Source organism: Balaenoptera musculus, chromosome 19 (genome assembly GCF_009873245.2).
Source record: "Balaenoptera musculus isolate JJ_BM4_2016_0621 chromosome 19, mBalMus1.pri.v3, whole genome shotgun sequence".
Taxonomy (NCBI): Eukaryota; Metazoa; Chordata; class Mammalia; order Artiodactyla; family Balaenopteridae; genus Balaenoptera; species Balaenoptera musculus.
In genome coordinates, this window is record NC_045803.1 from 42,251,427 (window position 1) to 42,266,174 (window position 14,748).

The 14,748-nt window shown below is 47.7% G+C and overlaps 1 protein-coding gene across 6 annotated transcripts in view; it reads left to right on the forward strand.

Annotated features, from left to right (window-relative positions):
- Positions 1-14,748, forward strand: part of SLC7A6 (solute carrier family 7 member 6) — a 35,540-nt gene that overhangs the window by 18,782 nt on the left and 2,010 nt on the right. For 5 of the 6 annotated variants that reach the window (XR_005017551.1, XM_036834827.1, XM_036834829.1 and 2 more), the window contains 7 exons: positions 4,018-4,143; positions 6,228-6,372; positions 7,008-7,131; positions 7,344-7,447; positions 10,636-10,732; positions 14,019-14,168; positions 14,287-14,536. Coding sequence is in view for 5 of the 6 variants with exons in the window: in XM_036834827.1 (XP_036690722.1) it covers positions 4,018-4,143; positions 6,228-6,372; positions 7,008-7,131; positions 7,344-7,447; positions 10,636-10,732; positions 14,019-14,168; positions 14,287-14,536 (996 nt within the window). In the remaining variant the exon portion in view is untranslated. The remainder of the gene's footprint in view (positions 1-4,017; positions 4,144-6,227; positions 6,373-7,007; positions 7,132-7,343; positions 7,448-10,635; positions 10,733-14,018; positions 14,169-14,286; positions 14,537-14,748) is intronic. The other variant, XM_036834831.1, reaches the window with a different exon arrangement.

A 14,748-nucleotide genomic window follows, 5' to 3' on the forward strand; every position in this document is an offset into this window, starting at 1 on the left:
GTCTGCTTGGTAGACTGTTCTCGGAGCTCTCTGTTCTCTGGCAGGGCTGAGAGTCCAGTGAAGCAAGCAGGGCTCCTGGGGCCAGCATTTAAGGATGCACTCACTCTCAGGTTTGCCAGGTTGTCCCCTGACAGTGAGTGCCTACTTAAATTTTGTGCTCTGGGCTCCTTACTCACCTTACTCTACTCCTGGTCCTGCTCCCTGGCTACATAGTGTTGTTGTTTTATAAATTTATTTTATTTATTTATTTATTTTTGGCTGCGTTGGGTCTTTGTTGCTACGCGCGGGCTTTTCTCTAGTTGCGGCGAGCGGGGGCTACTCTTCGTTGTGGTGCGCGGGCTTCTCATTGCGGTGGCTTCTCTTGCTGCAGAGCACGGGCTCTAGGCACATGGGCTTCAGTAGTTGTGGCTCATGGGCTCTAGAGCGCAGGCTCAGTAGTTGTGGTCCACGGGCTTAGTTGCTCCGCAGCATGTGGGATCTTCCCGGACCAGGGCTCGAACCCATGTCCCCTGCACTGGCAGGCGGATTCCTAACCACTGCACCACCAGGGAAGTCCTACATAGTGGTTTGTTGTTGTTTTTTTTTTAATTTACTTTTGGCTGTGTTGGGTCTTCGTTGCTACGCGCGGGCTTTTCTCTAGTTGCGGCGAGTGGGGGCTACTCTTCGTTGTGGTGCGCGGGCTTCTCATTGCGGTGGCTTGTCTGTTGCGGAGCATGGGCTCTAGGCACGTGGGCTTTGGTAGTTGTGGCTCATGGGCTCTAGAGTGCAGGCTCAGTAGTTGTGGCGCACGGGCTTAGTTGCTCGCGGCATGTGGGATCTTCCGGGACCAGGGCTCGAACCCGTGTCCCCTGCGTTGGCAGGCAGATTCTTAACCACTGCACCACCAGGGAAGTCCTACATAATGTTTTAAATTAAGTACTTTTATTGAGAAAGAAGTGTATGTGCATGGTAAGTAAGTCAAAGTATCTAAAATGGTGTACCGTGGAAAAGTCTCCTCCCTCTCAGAGCTTTAGTCTTCCTCCCTGAGGCAGCTGCTGTGACCAGGCTTTTGTGTATCCTTCCATCCGGTCTTTGAGAAGAGGCTCTGCAGGGGCTTCCATTGAGGTGCTGCCTTCACTCATTGAATTCCCACTGTGTGCAGAGAGGCCCAAGCCATGGGGGCAGTTTGTAGCAGGATGGAGGGAAGGAAAAGGAGCAGAACCCAGAGGAGGGAGTGCCTGTCAGTGGGCTGAGGAGTGTGTCAGCTTCTCTCCCCATCTTGCAGCCACATTTCAGTGCTACAAACCAGAAGCACAGCAAGCACAGCCAGGACATTGTGAGACAGCCTCCTTCTCCGTGTGTATGTCCATCTTTCTGTTTCTATCGCTCTTCTTGTCTCCATCTCTTTGTCTCTGCCTCCTTGTCTTTGTCTCTTGTCTGTTTTGCCCCTGCCTCTGTCTTCTGTATATTTCTGTGTCTTTCCTCATCAACCTTTTTTTTTTTTTAACATCTTTATTGGAGTATAATTGCTGTACAATGGTGTGTTAGTTTCTGCTGTATAACAAAGTGAATCAGCTATACATATACATATATCCCCGTATCTCCTCCCTCTCGCGTCTCCCTCTCACCCTCCCTATCCCACCCCTCTAGGTGGTCACAGAGCACAGAGCTGATCTCCCTGTGCTATGCTGCTTCCCACTAGCTATCTATTTTACATTTGGTAATGTATATATGTCAATGCCACTCTCTCACTTCGTCCCAGCTTACCCCCCTTCCCCCTCCCCGTGTCCTCGAGTCCATTCTCTACGTCTTAGTCTTTATTCCTGTCCTGCCCCTAGGTTCTTCAGAACCTTTTTTTTTTTTAGGTTCCATATATATGTGTTAGCATACAGTATTTGTTTTTCTCCTTCATCAATCTTTTTCTCACAAGCTGCACAGCTTCTTACAAGCTGCTCTCACTTCTGCTCGTTTTTGTAGTCCTGCTTCCTTCCTCTGCTTTCTTGTGGCTTTTCTTCCTCTGTTACAGGGGCTCGTATGTGATTTTGACTTGCTGTGGCTCCTGACTTCGCTGCTGTTAGATAGATTCAGTCTCTTGGTATCCTGACTCCATATTCTTGGGAGAGATAATCAAATAGGCTCAGCTTGGGTCCGTTGTTGGACTCTATCAGCCGTGATAGGGAAGGGGGAGCAATTCCCAAGAAGGGGCCTGGCAGGTACTTCAAAATATGCTTACTGTATTGCACAGAGGCCTGTGGATTACTGGTGGCTATTTATTAGGTAATCCTCATGTTAGCTGATCTAGGCTTAGCTTCACACAGTGAACTCTGATTAACAGGGCAGGTCCCCGGGAAGACCTGCCAGCAGTGTGCATTCCTTTGGTCTTCTCCCTTCCCCCTTGGCCATTATTTACTCCCCACCGCCTCGTTTCTCCCCCACCCCCCCTGCCCCCACGCACCCTATATGACTGACTAGTAAGCACCTGTGTCATTTGCCAAAGTACTGAATGAAAGCTCTTAAAGTGCCATGGAGGCTGTTCAGCCACTCATGTTTATATCCACAGGCTGGCCCTAGGCTCTCCTCTCCATTTGAGTGGAGGAATGTCCAACTTTCTGAAAATTGCCTTGCTCCAGGGGATTGGCAGTTAAGCGAAAGTCATCACCATCTTGATTCCAATCAGGGTTGATCAGTTCCCATCTTTGCTTGGCAGTAAGCTTAAGAAAACAGTATGCTTTTGTTTCCCCCTAAGAATTTGTGATCTCCTTGGGGAAGTACCACCCAGATGCCTGAGGGAGAGAGAGGAACCTTCTTGAGACATATGTCCATATGACCACAGCACAAGGTACTAAGCTGTGTGTGAAGTGAGAATGTTGTAGGGTTCAGGGAGAGAGAGCTCAGGGAGGAGCTGGCTGATATATTTTAGCAAGGTTTTACAGAGGAAGCGGGGACTGAGCTAGACCTTGAAAGTGGGAGTTGCTATTGCCTATGGCAGGAGGAGGAGGGGAGGACATTTCTCTTATGTGTATATCCGGCATCAGTAAGGAGAGAGTCTGGCTGAAGGAGACAGTGCAACATGGGTAGCAGTAGGTAGACGTGGCCTGGAGGATGAGCCCCCAAATTTTGTAATAACATTTGAGGTTCTCGTAAAAGTTCTATTTTTGGAGGCTAGGGGCAGTACTTAGAGGTGTCACTGTGGAGCCCCGTGGATACTGTTCTCGAGTCCTCTCCATGGATCAGAGCGGTCCCTATTTAGCAGGGGTAAGGTGGTGGGACCTCTAACACAGGACCCAGGTATCACTGAGGTACGTGAGGAGCTGGAATGTAAAGCCAGCAGTGCTGACGCGAGCCCACTTCTCCATGGGCCTATCCGAGAACTGGGAGGTTTGGATAGGAATGGGGGTGGGGGAGATCAGGGAGGTCTATGTAAGCTTGGGAATGGTAGTTAGCCTCTGTTAACCTCAGTTTCCTCATCTGCAAAATGGGAATAGGAATGTCTATTTCGTGGTTGTGAGAATTAATTGAGAGGATATATGTGAAATTGTCAGGCACATGACAGGCTTTTTAAAAAATAATTACATGCTAAACATTGTCTCCCTAACTGCTAGGTGACCTGCCACCTGCATTTAAATTGACCTTATTTGTTGTTGGGCCTCTCTTGTCCCCATTCTCTAATGTGGCCATGGAGAGGTCTTGTGCCCCAGGTGGTTTGAAACTTTGGGAATCTGAGTGGGGAAGAATGGGTGAAGTTCACCATTCCTGGGCCTGGGGGAAATTTCCAAAAATGGTTCGGGCTGTCAGAATGCATGAATATGTGGTAGTGCATGCCTTTGTATCATTACTTGTCAACAGTGATGGGATGTTTTCCTCTCAGCTGGGGCAGATGGGGGATGTCCCCCATTTGCCTGTTCTCCTGGTTCTGACCGGTCCATCGGCCACTTTGCCTTAGGCAGACAGGATAGAAATGATGCGCTTTGTAAAGAGAGGTTGGGCGTCGGTGCCCTCAGCTCAAGCCTGCCACTGACTTTATGGTTTTCTTCCTAGGTCTGCTGACGTTTGTGAACTGTGCCTACGTCAAGTGGGGCACACGTGTGCAGGACACATTCACTTACGCCAAGGTCCTGGCACTCATTGCCATCATTGTCATGGGCCTTGTTAAACTGTGCCAGGGTAAGAAGGGCCCCAGGTCGGAAGGAGGGTGGGTGACTCCGGGAGTTCCCCTGGATTCCCTGAGGAGGATGTGGGGACTCCGTTAGCTTTACTGTTCAGCTCTTTCTGTATACGTGCTAGACTGTGTCAGTGACAACAGGAAATCTGTTCTCGGGCTTCTTAGGCGAGGCTGGTTTGGCCTAGTGGACATGAATTAGCCCCTCCCTCAGGGCTGCTTTCCCTTTGTGATGGTGGGGAGCATTGCAAGAAGCCAGCCGAAGGCCTAGGAGCTTTTGAAACTTGGGTTGTAATTGGGTCGTAAAAGTAATCATTGGAGATAGAGTGAGCCCTGCTCTGGCTCCTGCTTTTGGTCTGTGACCGCCAGTCAGTGGCGAGGAGGGCTTGGCCCTCCTTGAGAGGGGTGGGAAGTGTGTGGGTGGCAGGGAGATGGGGTCTGGAAATGAGTGGTTATTTTGCAGCCTTTACTTTTCATCTGGACTTGCTCTTATTTAGCATTTCCTCCTAAAGTCAGCTCTCAGCAAAATATTAAAATATTGTGAAGTTGGCACTGACTTTCCTGCCTGTTGGCTTTAGAGAGCTTTTCATTCCCAGATCAGAGCAGGCTGACAGGGAGGGTAACAGGCCTCCCAATATTCCCTGACCCCTTAGAGAAGTCCTGAGGTGCCCTTGGCCAAGGATGTCTCAATCATTAGACAACACAGTTCTCTGGGTCATCTGTCTCTAAACTTGACTGTGTGTACAATCCCCTGAGGAGCTGAGACTCCAATCTCAGACCTATTGGATCAAACTCTGGTTGGCTTGGAGTTCAAAAAGATGTGTTTTGGGGAATTCCCTGGTGGCCTAGTGGTTAGGATTCTGGCTTTCACTGCCGAGGGCCCAGGTTCAATCCCTGGTCAGGGAACTAAGATCCCACAAGCCGTGTGGCGCGGCCAAAAACCAAAACAAAACAAAAAAAGAAAAAGGTGTGTTTTTAAGAAGTGCCCTGGGTGAATCTTAGGCAGCTGGTCCAGTACCTTTGTGCCTGTGTGCCAAGTTAGTACAGCCAGCCATCTGGATGTTCCTAGAGTCTCTGTAACATCTTGGGGTCAAATTGGGTAGTTGAGTAATTCTCCCTCCAGGATCTGTGCCCTAGGGAACAACTACTGTGTATGATGAGTGGCACCCCTGGGGTTCGGGAGTCTCTACTTTCCCTCCTCTTTGTTGCACACCCAGCCCTTTTTGCCACATTGGGGGATGGGTCTAGGCTTCCTGCAGTGGGTGACAGCAGGCTTCCTTAGAAGTCTGGGTCTTATTAAAAACCTCCAATGTGTCTAGAAGGTCTGTCTCCTGGACAGCTGGGTGCTGTTCCCTTGGCTTGCAAGTCTGCAGTCTCTGGAGGCCTCCAAGGGGGATGACAGATGTCTCGGCTGCCTCTCCACAGGTGGAGGTGGCCCAGGCCCACCCCAGGCCCAGTGAGAAATAAGACCCCAGTTGCTTCGAAGCCTGTGATTTCCTGCCGCACACAACCGTAGCCACTGCGAGTAGAGCAACAGAGTTCTCTCCATGAGACTGAGAAACCCATGTGACCAAGTTGTGGAACCGTCTGGGCCATGAGAGGCAGTTCCACAGGAAGATCTAATTGTTAATGAAAAATGACTCCTTTATGTGAAACAGGGTTCTTTCTAAAAATAGGAAGAAGAACTGTGGCCGACCGTGTGGTCTCCTGCAGGAAATGGAAATTCACTAGGGCTTTGGAAAAGGTGTTATCACGTCAGAAGGCAGCCGGGAATGTCTTTGTTTTTCTGAGATTGTCTAGTTCTACTAAAGGAAAATGAACTATTCAGAGGGAGTGGGTGGGGTGTGGGGAGCTGGTGGTGGTGGTTCTTTTGGTATTAAATTGTTTTTGTTTTTTGTTTTCTTCTCCCTGCCCTCTTGCTTTTCCCTTCTTTTCTTGACCCTCCTCCTCTCTCCTTTTCTTGCCTCTTCCCTTCCTCTTTCTTGCTGCCCCTCCCCCTCCTTCCTCTTCTCCTTACACCTGCCATCTCTCCTGTCCTTCTCCTTCCTCTTTCTCCTCTCTGCACCCCTCCCCGCCTTTGCCCCTACAGGACACTCTGAGCACTTTCAGGATGCCTTTAAGGGTTCCTCCTGGGACTTGGGAGACCTCTCTCTCGCCCTCTACTCTGCCCTCTTCTCTTACTCAGGTTGGGACACCCTTAATTTTGTAACAGAAGAAATCAAAAACCCAGAAAGGTAAAGGTGGGACCTCACTCTCCCCAACTTGGCTGGAACTCCTGCTGATAGTAGGCACGCTTGCCCGCTTCCCTCCCCTCCCCCCTCTGTCTCTCATCCCTTCTTCTTCCTGTTCCCCCTTCTCCAGCTGTGAGGGATTAGGGGCGAGGACGGGAGTGAGTGAAGGTGGGAAACCCCTGGCTCCTCGGCCTCATATTCACACTGGAGGATCCCCAGGGTCCTTCCTGGAGGAGAGGTCCTTCGGTGGGCAGCAGCTAACCCAGCTGGGGCTGAGATTTTAAGACCTTGCACTCTGGTGCTGACACTGAAGCCTGGGGAGCCAGAAGCTTATTCTGGGCAGCCAGGTTCCCAGCCTGGCCTCCAGTCCCTAGAGGACAGTGCTCCTCCTTCAGTGGGACCCAGTGGTCCCACTGGGGCGAGGATCAAATATTGATCATGAGCCATCTTCACAGGGAAGGGTCTCTCTCTCTCTCTCTCAGTAGAAAGAGCCTGGGGCGTGGGGCGCATACCTCCCTTAGGCTACGTGGGGAAGAGGAGTCAGCCTCAAAGATCCAGAGGCCAGGGAATTCCTGGGTAACTTTGACCCCCCAAGGAGAGGTTGGTTCCAGGTAGTCCTATTTCTGTTGTCCTGACAGAAATTTGCCCCTGGCCATTGGGATTTCTATGCCGATTGTGACACTCATCTACATCCTGACCAACGTGGCCTATTACACAGTGCTGAGCATTTCAGATGTCCTTGGCAGTGATGCCGTGGCTGTGGTGAGTCTGTTGGGATCCCCATTTGCTCGTCATCTCATAGTACTGAATGGCTGGATCTTTGTTTCTGCTGCCACTCCAGCTCTGCAGGGCCAGGTGGTGGGTCTGGGCCAGAGGGCGGGCTGCTCAGCAGTGATGGCATTTGTCCTGAGAGATGCAGGAGGCTGTGGAAACCCTGTCCTGTGCTGAGTGCCTCTTCTGTGATCTGTCCCCAGACATTTGCTGACCAGACATTTGGCATGTTTAGCTGGACCATTCCCATTGCTGTTGCCCTGTCCTGCTTTGGGGGCCTCAACGCATCTATCTTTGCTTCATCAAGGTACTGTGTTTCTGCTTCACCGATAACAGACCAGTATTTAATTCTCTGAGGCTCTAGGTGAATCCGTCGGAGCCCTTCTTTCCCTTATCCCTCTCTCGGACATGCAGGGTGTGTATGTGTGTGTATGCATGTGTGGCCATGATCGTATAGTGGTTAGTACTCTGTGTTGTGTATGCGTGTGTGCATGCGCGTCCTTGCCTTTGTACAACATTTGTGTGCTGGTCGCTTACGTTTCCATGTGAGATGAGGACAGATTGGTAAGAGGTAGAGGGGAAGAAGGCAGTAGCTTGGAGGAGGGATCCTGTTGGGGACCAGACTCTAGGGTCCTGCAGATTATGCTGCAGGCCCAGGATTCATTCTTGTAATAAATGATTATTGAGCACTTGCTGTATACTGGGTACTGGTACAGGATGACTCTGGCCCTCACATCACGGAAAACACTGCGGCCGACAGGTAGGCTCCAGCTTGTTTCTCTGTACAGAGACTTACCTGTAAGAGCACTGTCCTTCCAGTTGTTTCATAGAGAGGACCAGTTCTGCCTTTTCAGGCTGATTCTGCTACCTGGTCTCAGGGTTCCGGCACGTCCCCTCTTCTTCAGCACTTCACTTCATCACTTGGCCCTTCTCTTTGGTGGATGTTCATTTGGAGGCAGCTGTGCACAAGCTTCTCTCATCTTCACTTGGAGAAATCACGAAACAGTTTCTCATCTCCCCTCTTCCTTATTGGACATACTTCTAAAGGAAATCGTTTGCATTTTGACTGTCATTCATCTTTCTACCCATAGGTAGGCTTCTACTACCTTAAAAATGTTCTTGTCAAGGGTGCCAGTGACTTCCTTCTTAGCCTGCTTTTAGTTCTTACCCTACTGGACCCCTGAAGCAAGTGATATTTACCACCCTTCTTCCTCTGAAACTATTCCCATGGCTTCTGTGACCCTCTGATATCTAAGAGGAAGTCTTCTTTCTTGATTTCTCTTCCCCTCACTGTATAAATGTTGCTGTCTCCAGGGCCAGGAGCATAATAGGCATTCAGTAAATATTTGCCACATGAACAGATAGGAGAATGAATTAATGAAAGAGATAGTTTTGTCCTATTCATTCTTCTTACTAATTTTGACACCCCAGTCCATGTACTTGGGGCCTCTGTAGGGCAACCAGAGTAATAAAGAGATCAAGGCCTTGTAAAAGAATATGGTGTCAGGGGTTCCCTGGTGGCCTAGTGGTTAGGATTCTGGGCTTTCACTGCTGTGGCCCAGGTTAAATCCCTGATTGGGGAACTGAGATCCCGCAAGCTGTGTGGTGCAGCCAAAAAAAAAAAACAAAAAAGAATATGGTGTCATCTTCCCTCACCTCAGCCTGGTGTGGCCAAGGTTGCACCCCATGTGGCTGTTCATAAGTTGCCCCACTCAAAGATGATGTTTCCCATAGCCTCACCCTTATTGAGGCCCAGGACATCCCAACTGACTCTGCCAATTGTCCCAAAATATTTAGGTAGTAGGTATATTCTAACCTCACTCAGCTATCTTGTGGCATTGACAGGATGAGGGTGAGGGTGAGGGTAGGGGACTCAGAGTAAGAATCTGGACCTGCACATGAAGTGAACTGCAGTAATGTCAAGATAATGCACAACCGTTTCTGCCTGTGTTACCTTCTTCACTTTCTCTTTATTACCCATGCAGCTGTCTTTGGCTTTGTACTAGACACCTTTGCCTCACCTTCACATCCTCTCCAGCATTCCCTCTGCATATTTCTCCTCTACTTTAGTACAGATATTAGCCTTGTGAGCCAACTTCAACATCGTGGCCTATGACATCCTTCCAGATGATACCATCAACTCCTGTGGCTCCACCGGGATGGCCCATAAGTATCTCAAACTTCACATGTGCCCCATGTGTGCTTTGTCTCCAGCTGTGAGGTTGTGGTCCGTCAGTCCTCCTTACTTGGCCTCTTGGCCTCTTTTTGTTTTTGTGGGGGTTGGTGCACCACACAGCTCGTGGGATCTTAGTTCCCCAACCAGGGATCGAACCTGGGCCCTCAGCAGTGAAAGCGCAGAGTCCTGACCACTGGACTGCCAGGGAATTCCCAGCCTCTTGGCCTCTTGATTTTTTCCCTTGGAGTCCACCCTCATCTCCCAGCTCAAATGTGTGGGCACACACAGAAGACCAGCAGATTTGTCCTCTGCCAGGGTGTCCACCCTCATTCAGACCTCTTCTATTATGGGACCTTGTCACAGATGTCTGGCTGTCCCCCCCATACCTTAGCCTCTCCCTGCTTTAGTTGGCCTCAGTGATGTTACCAGAGTCTCTGTGTCAAATCTGGTCAGGCTGTTACTTCAGAGCCACAGCTGGTTCTTGGTGTTTGTTCAGACCCCACAGCATGGCCTCATAAGCAGGTTTTTCCCAGCACTCTCCTCACACACCTTATCCTGGGACTATAGGCATTCTAGCGCCTACCTTCAAAGAGGCTATACTCTTTTATGCCTCTAAGCCTCTTTTGCCTTTGCCCATGCTGTGTCTCCACCCAACACTCACCTTCTGGAAAACCCCAACTCTTCTTCCCAGTCCAGATGTGATCATCTCTTGTGAAGCTTTTTGTTCCCCAGCCCACCCCCAAGCCTGGTGCTGAGTGCTCCATGATGCTGCTGACTACCTGGATGGCGTTTCCTTTCTCTGCTGCTCTGTTTCCCAGTCAGTAGGGCTCATTAGGTGCAGAGAGAAAGCTTGGGTTGTCTCTTTGAGCCCCAGGCTCTCCCTGACTTTTCATATACCAGGAGCTCAGGGAAGGTATATGGAGGGCAGACCATCAGAAGTCTGGCTGCCCTTCTTTAAAAAGCCATTATGTTATGTAGGAAATGTGTGGGGTGGCAGAGTGGGGTACCCCGGTGGAGTGGATTGGGGTGCCAATGGGTGATGGCAGGGTGAGGTATCCATTGGGTGATGGTGGGTTGCATAGCTGAGGGGCTGGGGGTGTCAGTGGGTAAGAGTGGGGTAGGGCATTCATGGGTAATGGTGGAGACACCTGTGGGTAAAATGGGGGTAGGTTGGGTTGGTCATGCATAGAGAACATGGGAGGTTCCTGAGAGACTGCCCCCTGCTTTCTTCTGGAGCTGAGCCTGGTTTGTCTGAGTGAGGAGTGTGGCTGCACGGCTGAGTACAAAGATGCTCCTGACACATTTTTTTGTCCTTCCAGGTTGTTTTTCGTGGGCTCCCGTGAGGGCCACCTCCCGGACCTTCTCTCCATGATCCACGTTGAGCGTTTTACACCCATCCCTGCTTTATTGTTCAATGTAAGCTGTGCTGGGGAGTGTGGGGATTGGACGTATCTGTGTGGTGCTCCTGCCAACTTTATGAGAAGACTGTTTGCGGGGAGGTGTACTAGCTTCTTGGGATACTTCCTGAGCCTCTCAGTGTTTCTTCCTTTTTCTTACAATTTTTTAAAAATATAAAAGTAAAACATAGTTATATTAGGGAAGGCAAATACTACAAAAGAATATAAAAGTGAATTAGTAAGATTTATCTATCTTTTCTGTCAGTGGCTTCCTTTTTTCCTCCTCCTTCTAGCTCCTCTTTTTTTTTTTTTTTTTTTTTTTTTTTGTTAAATCATATTTAGAAAAGCCAGGCCAGTTGTACACTAGCTACCCTAGGGGCCTTTGTTTATATCATAGGCATCATAGATTTATATATAGTAGATGGCATTAAAGTGTTTTATTTCAACAAAATCAGTAAATTATTAAGTATTCTGACAGACGGAAGGAGTCCTGAAGAAGGACTGTCATTTTCTAATTTGCACTAAGGTATTATTAGGTGTAAAGGCTAACAGGGACCCTGAGGAAGGCCTTACTCCAAGATTTGAAAAATAGTTCATTTTCTTGTCATTTAGTTCTTTCCTTTATGGTTTCATTACTTAAAGTTTTGGATTCATCTGGAATTTATATTTTGGTGAATGGAGTGAGGTAGGCATTCACTTAATTTTTTTCTCAAATGGCTAGCCAACTGTACAAATATCATTTATTGAATAATCCACTTTTCCACATTTTTCAAATTTTTATCATATAAAAGTAGCTAATTTTTAGAGTGCTTCTTATGTGCCAAGTACCATGATTTGCCCCTTAAATGTACAGTCATCTCAACTCATCCTTCCTCATCCTTGCATCAGCACCAAGCTTCCTTATTTAGCTTTATACGGAATATTTGAGAACTAAGGAGGGGCTGAGGGTACTTCTTCAGTTCCCCTCTCCCCACTGGAATTTTCATTGCAATTCTTACCTGTTTATTTGTCTTGATGAACTTTTGTATCATTTTATCAAAATAACAAAATATCCTCTCAATATATTGATTGGGATAGCACTGAATTTATAAATTTAGGGCAATCTGACATGATGTCTTGTAAATTAATCACCTTCTACCCCACTTTTCTCCTCTTAATATAGGGTCTCCTTTCTCTCTCTAGAATGGGCTCTTCTTGTTTTAAATCCTTTGTTGATAATTTGGGTGAAAAGACAGGTAGGGGGAACTCCATATTCTTGAAGTTAAAGCAAATCTATTATTTATTTATTTATTTTTAAATTTTAAGTTATTTATTTTTTTATACAGCAGATTCTTATTAGTCATCAATTTTATCCACATCAGTGTATACATGTCAATCCCAATCTCCCAATTCATCCCCACCACCACCCCCCACCCCCTGCCACTTTCCCCCCTTGGTGTCCATACGTTTGTTCTCTACATCTGTGTCTCTGTTTCTGCCCTGCAAACCAATTCATCTGTACCATTTTTCTAGGTTCCACATATATGCGTTAATATAGGATATTTGTTTTTCTCTTTCTGACTTACTTCATTCTGTATGGCAGTCTCTAGATCCATCCATGTCTCTACAAATGACCCAATCTCATTCCTTTTTATGGCTGAGTAATATTCCGTTGTATATATGTACCACATCTTCTTTATCCATTCGTCTGTCGATGGACATTTAGGTTGCTTCCATAAATAGTGCTGCAGTGAACATTGGGGTGCATGTGTCTTTTTGAATTATGGTTTTCTCTGGGTATATGCCCAGTAATGGGATTGCTGGGTCATATGGTAATTCTATTTTTAGTTTTTTAAGGAACCTCCATACTCTTCTCCATAGCGGCTGTATCAATTGACATTCCCACCAACAGTGCGAGAGGGTTCCCTTTTCTCCACACCCTCTTCAACCTTTGTTGTTTGTAGATTTTCTGATGATGCCCATTCTAACTGGTGTGAGGTGATACCTCATTGTAGTTTTGATTTGCACTTCTCTAATACTTAGTGATGCTGAGCAGCTTTTCACGTGCTTCTTGGCCATCTGTATGTCTTCTTTGGAGAAATGTCTATTTAGGTCTTCTGCCCATTTTTGATTGGGTTGTTTGTTTTTGTGATATTGAGCTGCATGAGCTGTTTGTATATTTTGGAGATTAATCCCTCATCAGTTGCTTCATTTGCAGATATTTCCTCCCATTCTGAGGGTTGTCTTTTTGTCTTGTTTGTAGTTTCCTTTGCTTTGCAAAAGCTTTTAAGTTTCATTAGGTCCCATTTGTTTATTTTTGTTTTTATTTCCATTACTCTAGGAAGTGGATCAAAAAAGATCTTGCTGTGATTTATGTCAAAGAGTGTTTTTCCTGTGTTTTCCTCTAAGAGTTTTATAGTATCTGGTCTTACATTTAGGTCTCTAATCCATTTTGAGTTTATTTTTGTGTATGGTGTTAGGGAGTGTTCTAATTTCATTCTTTTACATGTAGCTGTCCAGTTTTCCCAGTACCACTTATTGAAGAGACTGTCTTTTCTCCATTGTATATCCTTGCCTCCTTTGTCATAGATTAGTTGACCATATGTGCGTGGGTTTAACTCTGGGCTTTCTATCCTGTTCCATTGATCTATATTTCTGTTTTTGTGCCAGTACCATATTGTCTTGATTACTGTAGCTTTGTAGTATAGTCTGAAGTCAGGGAGTCTGATTCCTCCAGCTCCGTTTTTTTCCCTCAAGACTGCTCTGGCTGTTAAAGCAAATCTAACCTTGTCCCAGGACTCTAGTCCCTGACTCCTGTCTTCTAGAACTCTTTTGTTCCAGAGGACAAATCCTGTCATACTTCTTCCCAGGGGGATGGTTCCATTTTGCTAATCTGCATTTCTAAGGCTCCAGGACAGTGAGATAGTTCTGGAGACATTTCCTCCACTTGTATGCCAGGTAGTTGGGACCCACGTATAACAGTCTCCAGAGGGCACAGTGTGATTCATGTTGAGGTTGGTGCATTGCAGTGAGGAGGGCCTCACTGTCTGCCATCAGAAGGGGAACCGAGTCTGGCTTGTTACTGAAGTGCTTGCAAAAAGAAGGGAGGCATTGAGTGCAGGAAGGGCCCCCAAAAGAAGAAGGAGAGAAGGCCATTGCGAAGAATGGACCTATCTGATGCCAAGGGATCACTGAAAAGACCTGGAGGTAATCTGGTGAAGCTAAGTCAGCAGTCAGCAGATGTGGTGCTGACTGCTGGACGGTGGAGTCTCCTGGGTGGCTTGGTGGTGACAGTGCCCATTTCTCCCCAACCTCTGCCCCTCCAGTGCACCATGACACTCATCTACCTCACTGTGGAGGATGTCTTCCTGCTCATCAACTACTTCAGCTTCAGCTACTGGTTCTTTGTGGGCCTGTCTGTCGCTGGACAGCTCTACCTTCGCTGGAAGGAACCCGAGCGGCCCCGGCCTCTCAAGGTCAGTGGCTCTAGGCTAGGAGGGGTGGGCCATCTCCCCAAGGTGACTTCTTCCCCATACCCCATTCTCCTGTTCCCCCATCCTATTTTATCTAATATCTCACCTCCCTTCATTTCAGCTGAGCCTGTTTTTTCCCATCGTGTTCTGCATATGCTCCTTGTTTCTGGTGGTTGTGCCCCTCTTCAGTGACACCATCAATTCCCTCATTGGCATCGGGATTGCCCTCTCTGGGGTCCCCATCTACTTCCTGGGTGTTTATCTGCCAGAGTCCCGGAGACCACTCTTTATTCGGAATGTTCTTGGTGAGCTTCTCTTTGCCTATCACACACTGGCCTTGTGTGTGTGTATATACAAAGACACATGCACAGGTGGGTGTGGCTAAGAGCTTCCGCATACTAGTGATACGCTGGAAGCCTGGCCGCCCCTTTTGGTCTTGACATGATCACTTTAATTCCAACTTTAGACTCGTAGTTTGGGGTTAAAACACTCCCTCCTGAAAGTTCAGTCCATATAGCAAGACAAGGAGTCATGCATCAGACCCTCTGGTGGGGCATGGGATGGAGGACAGTGAGGGTTGCTG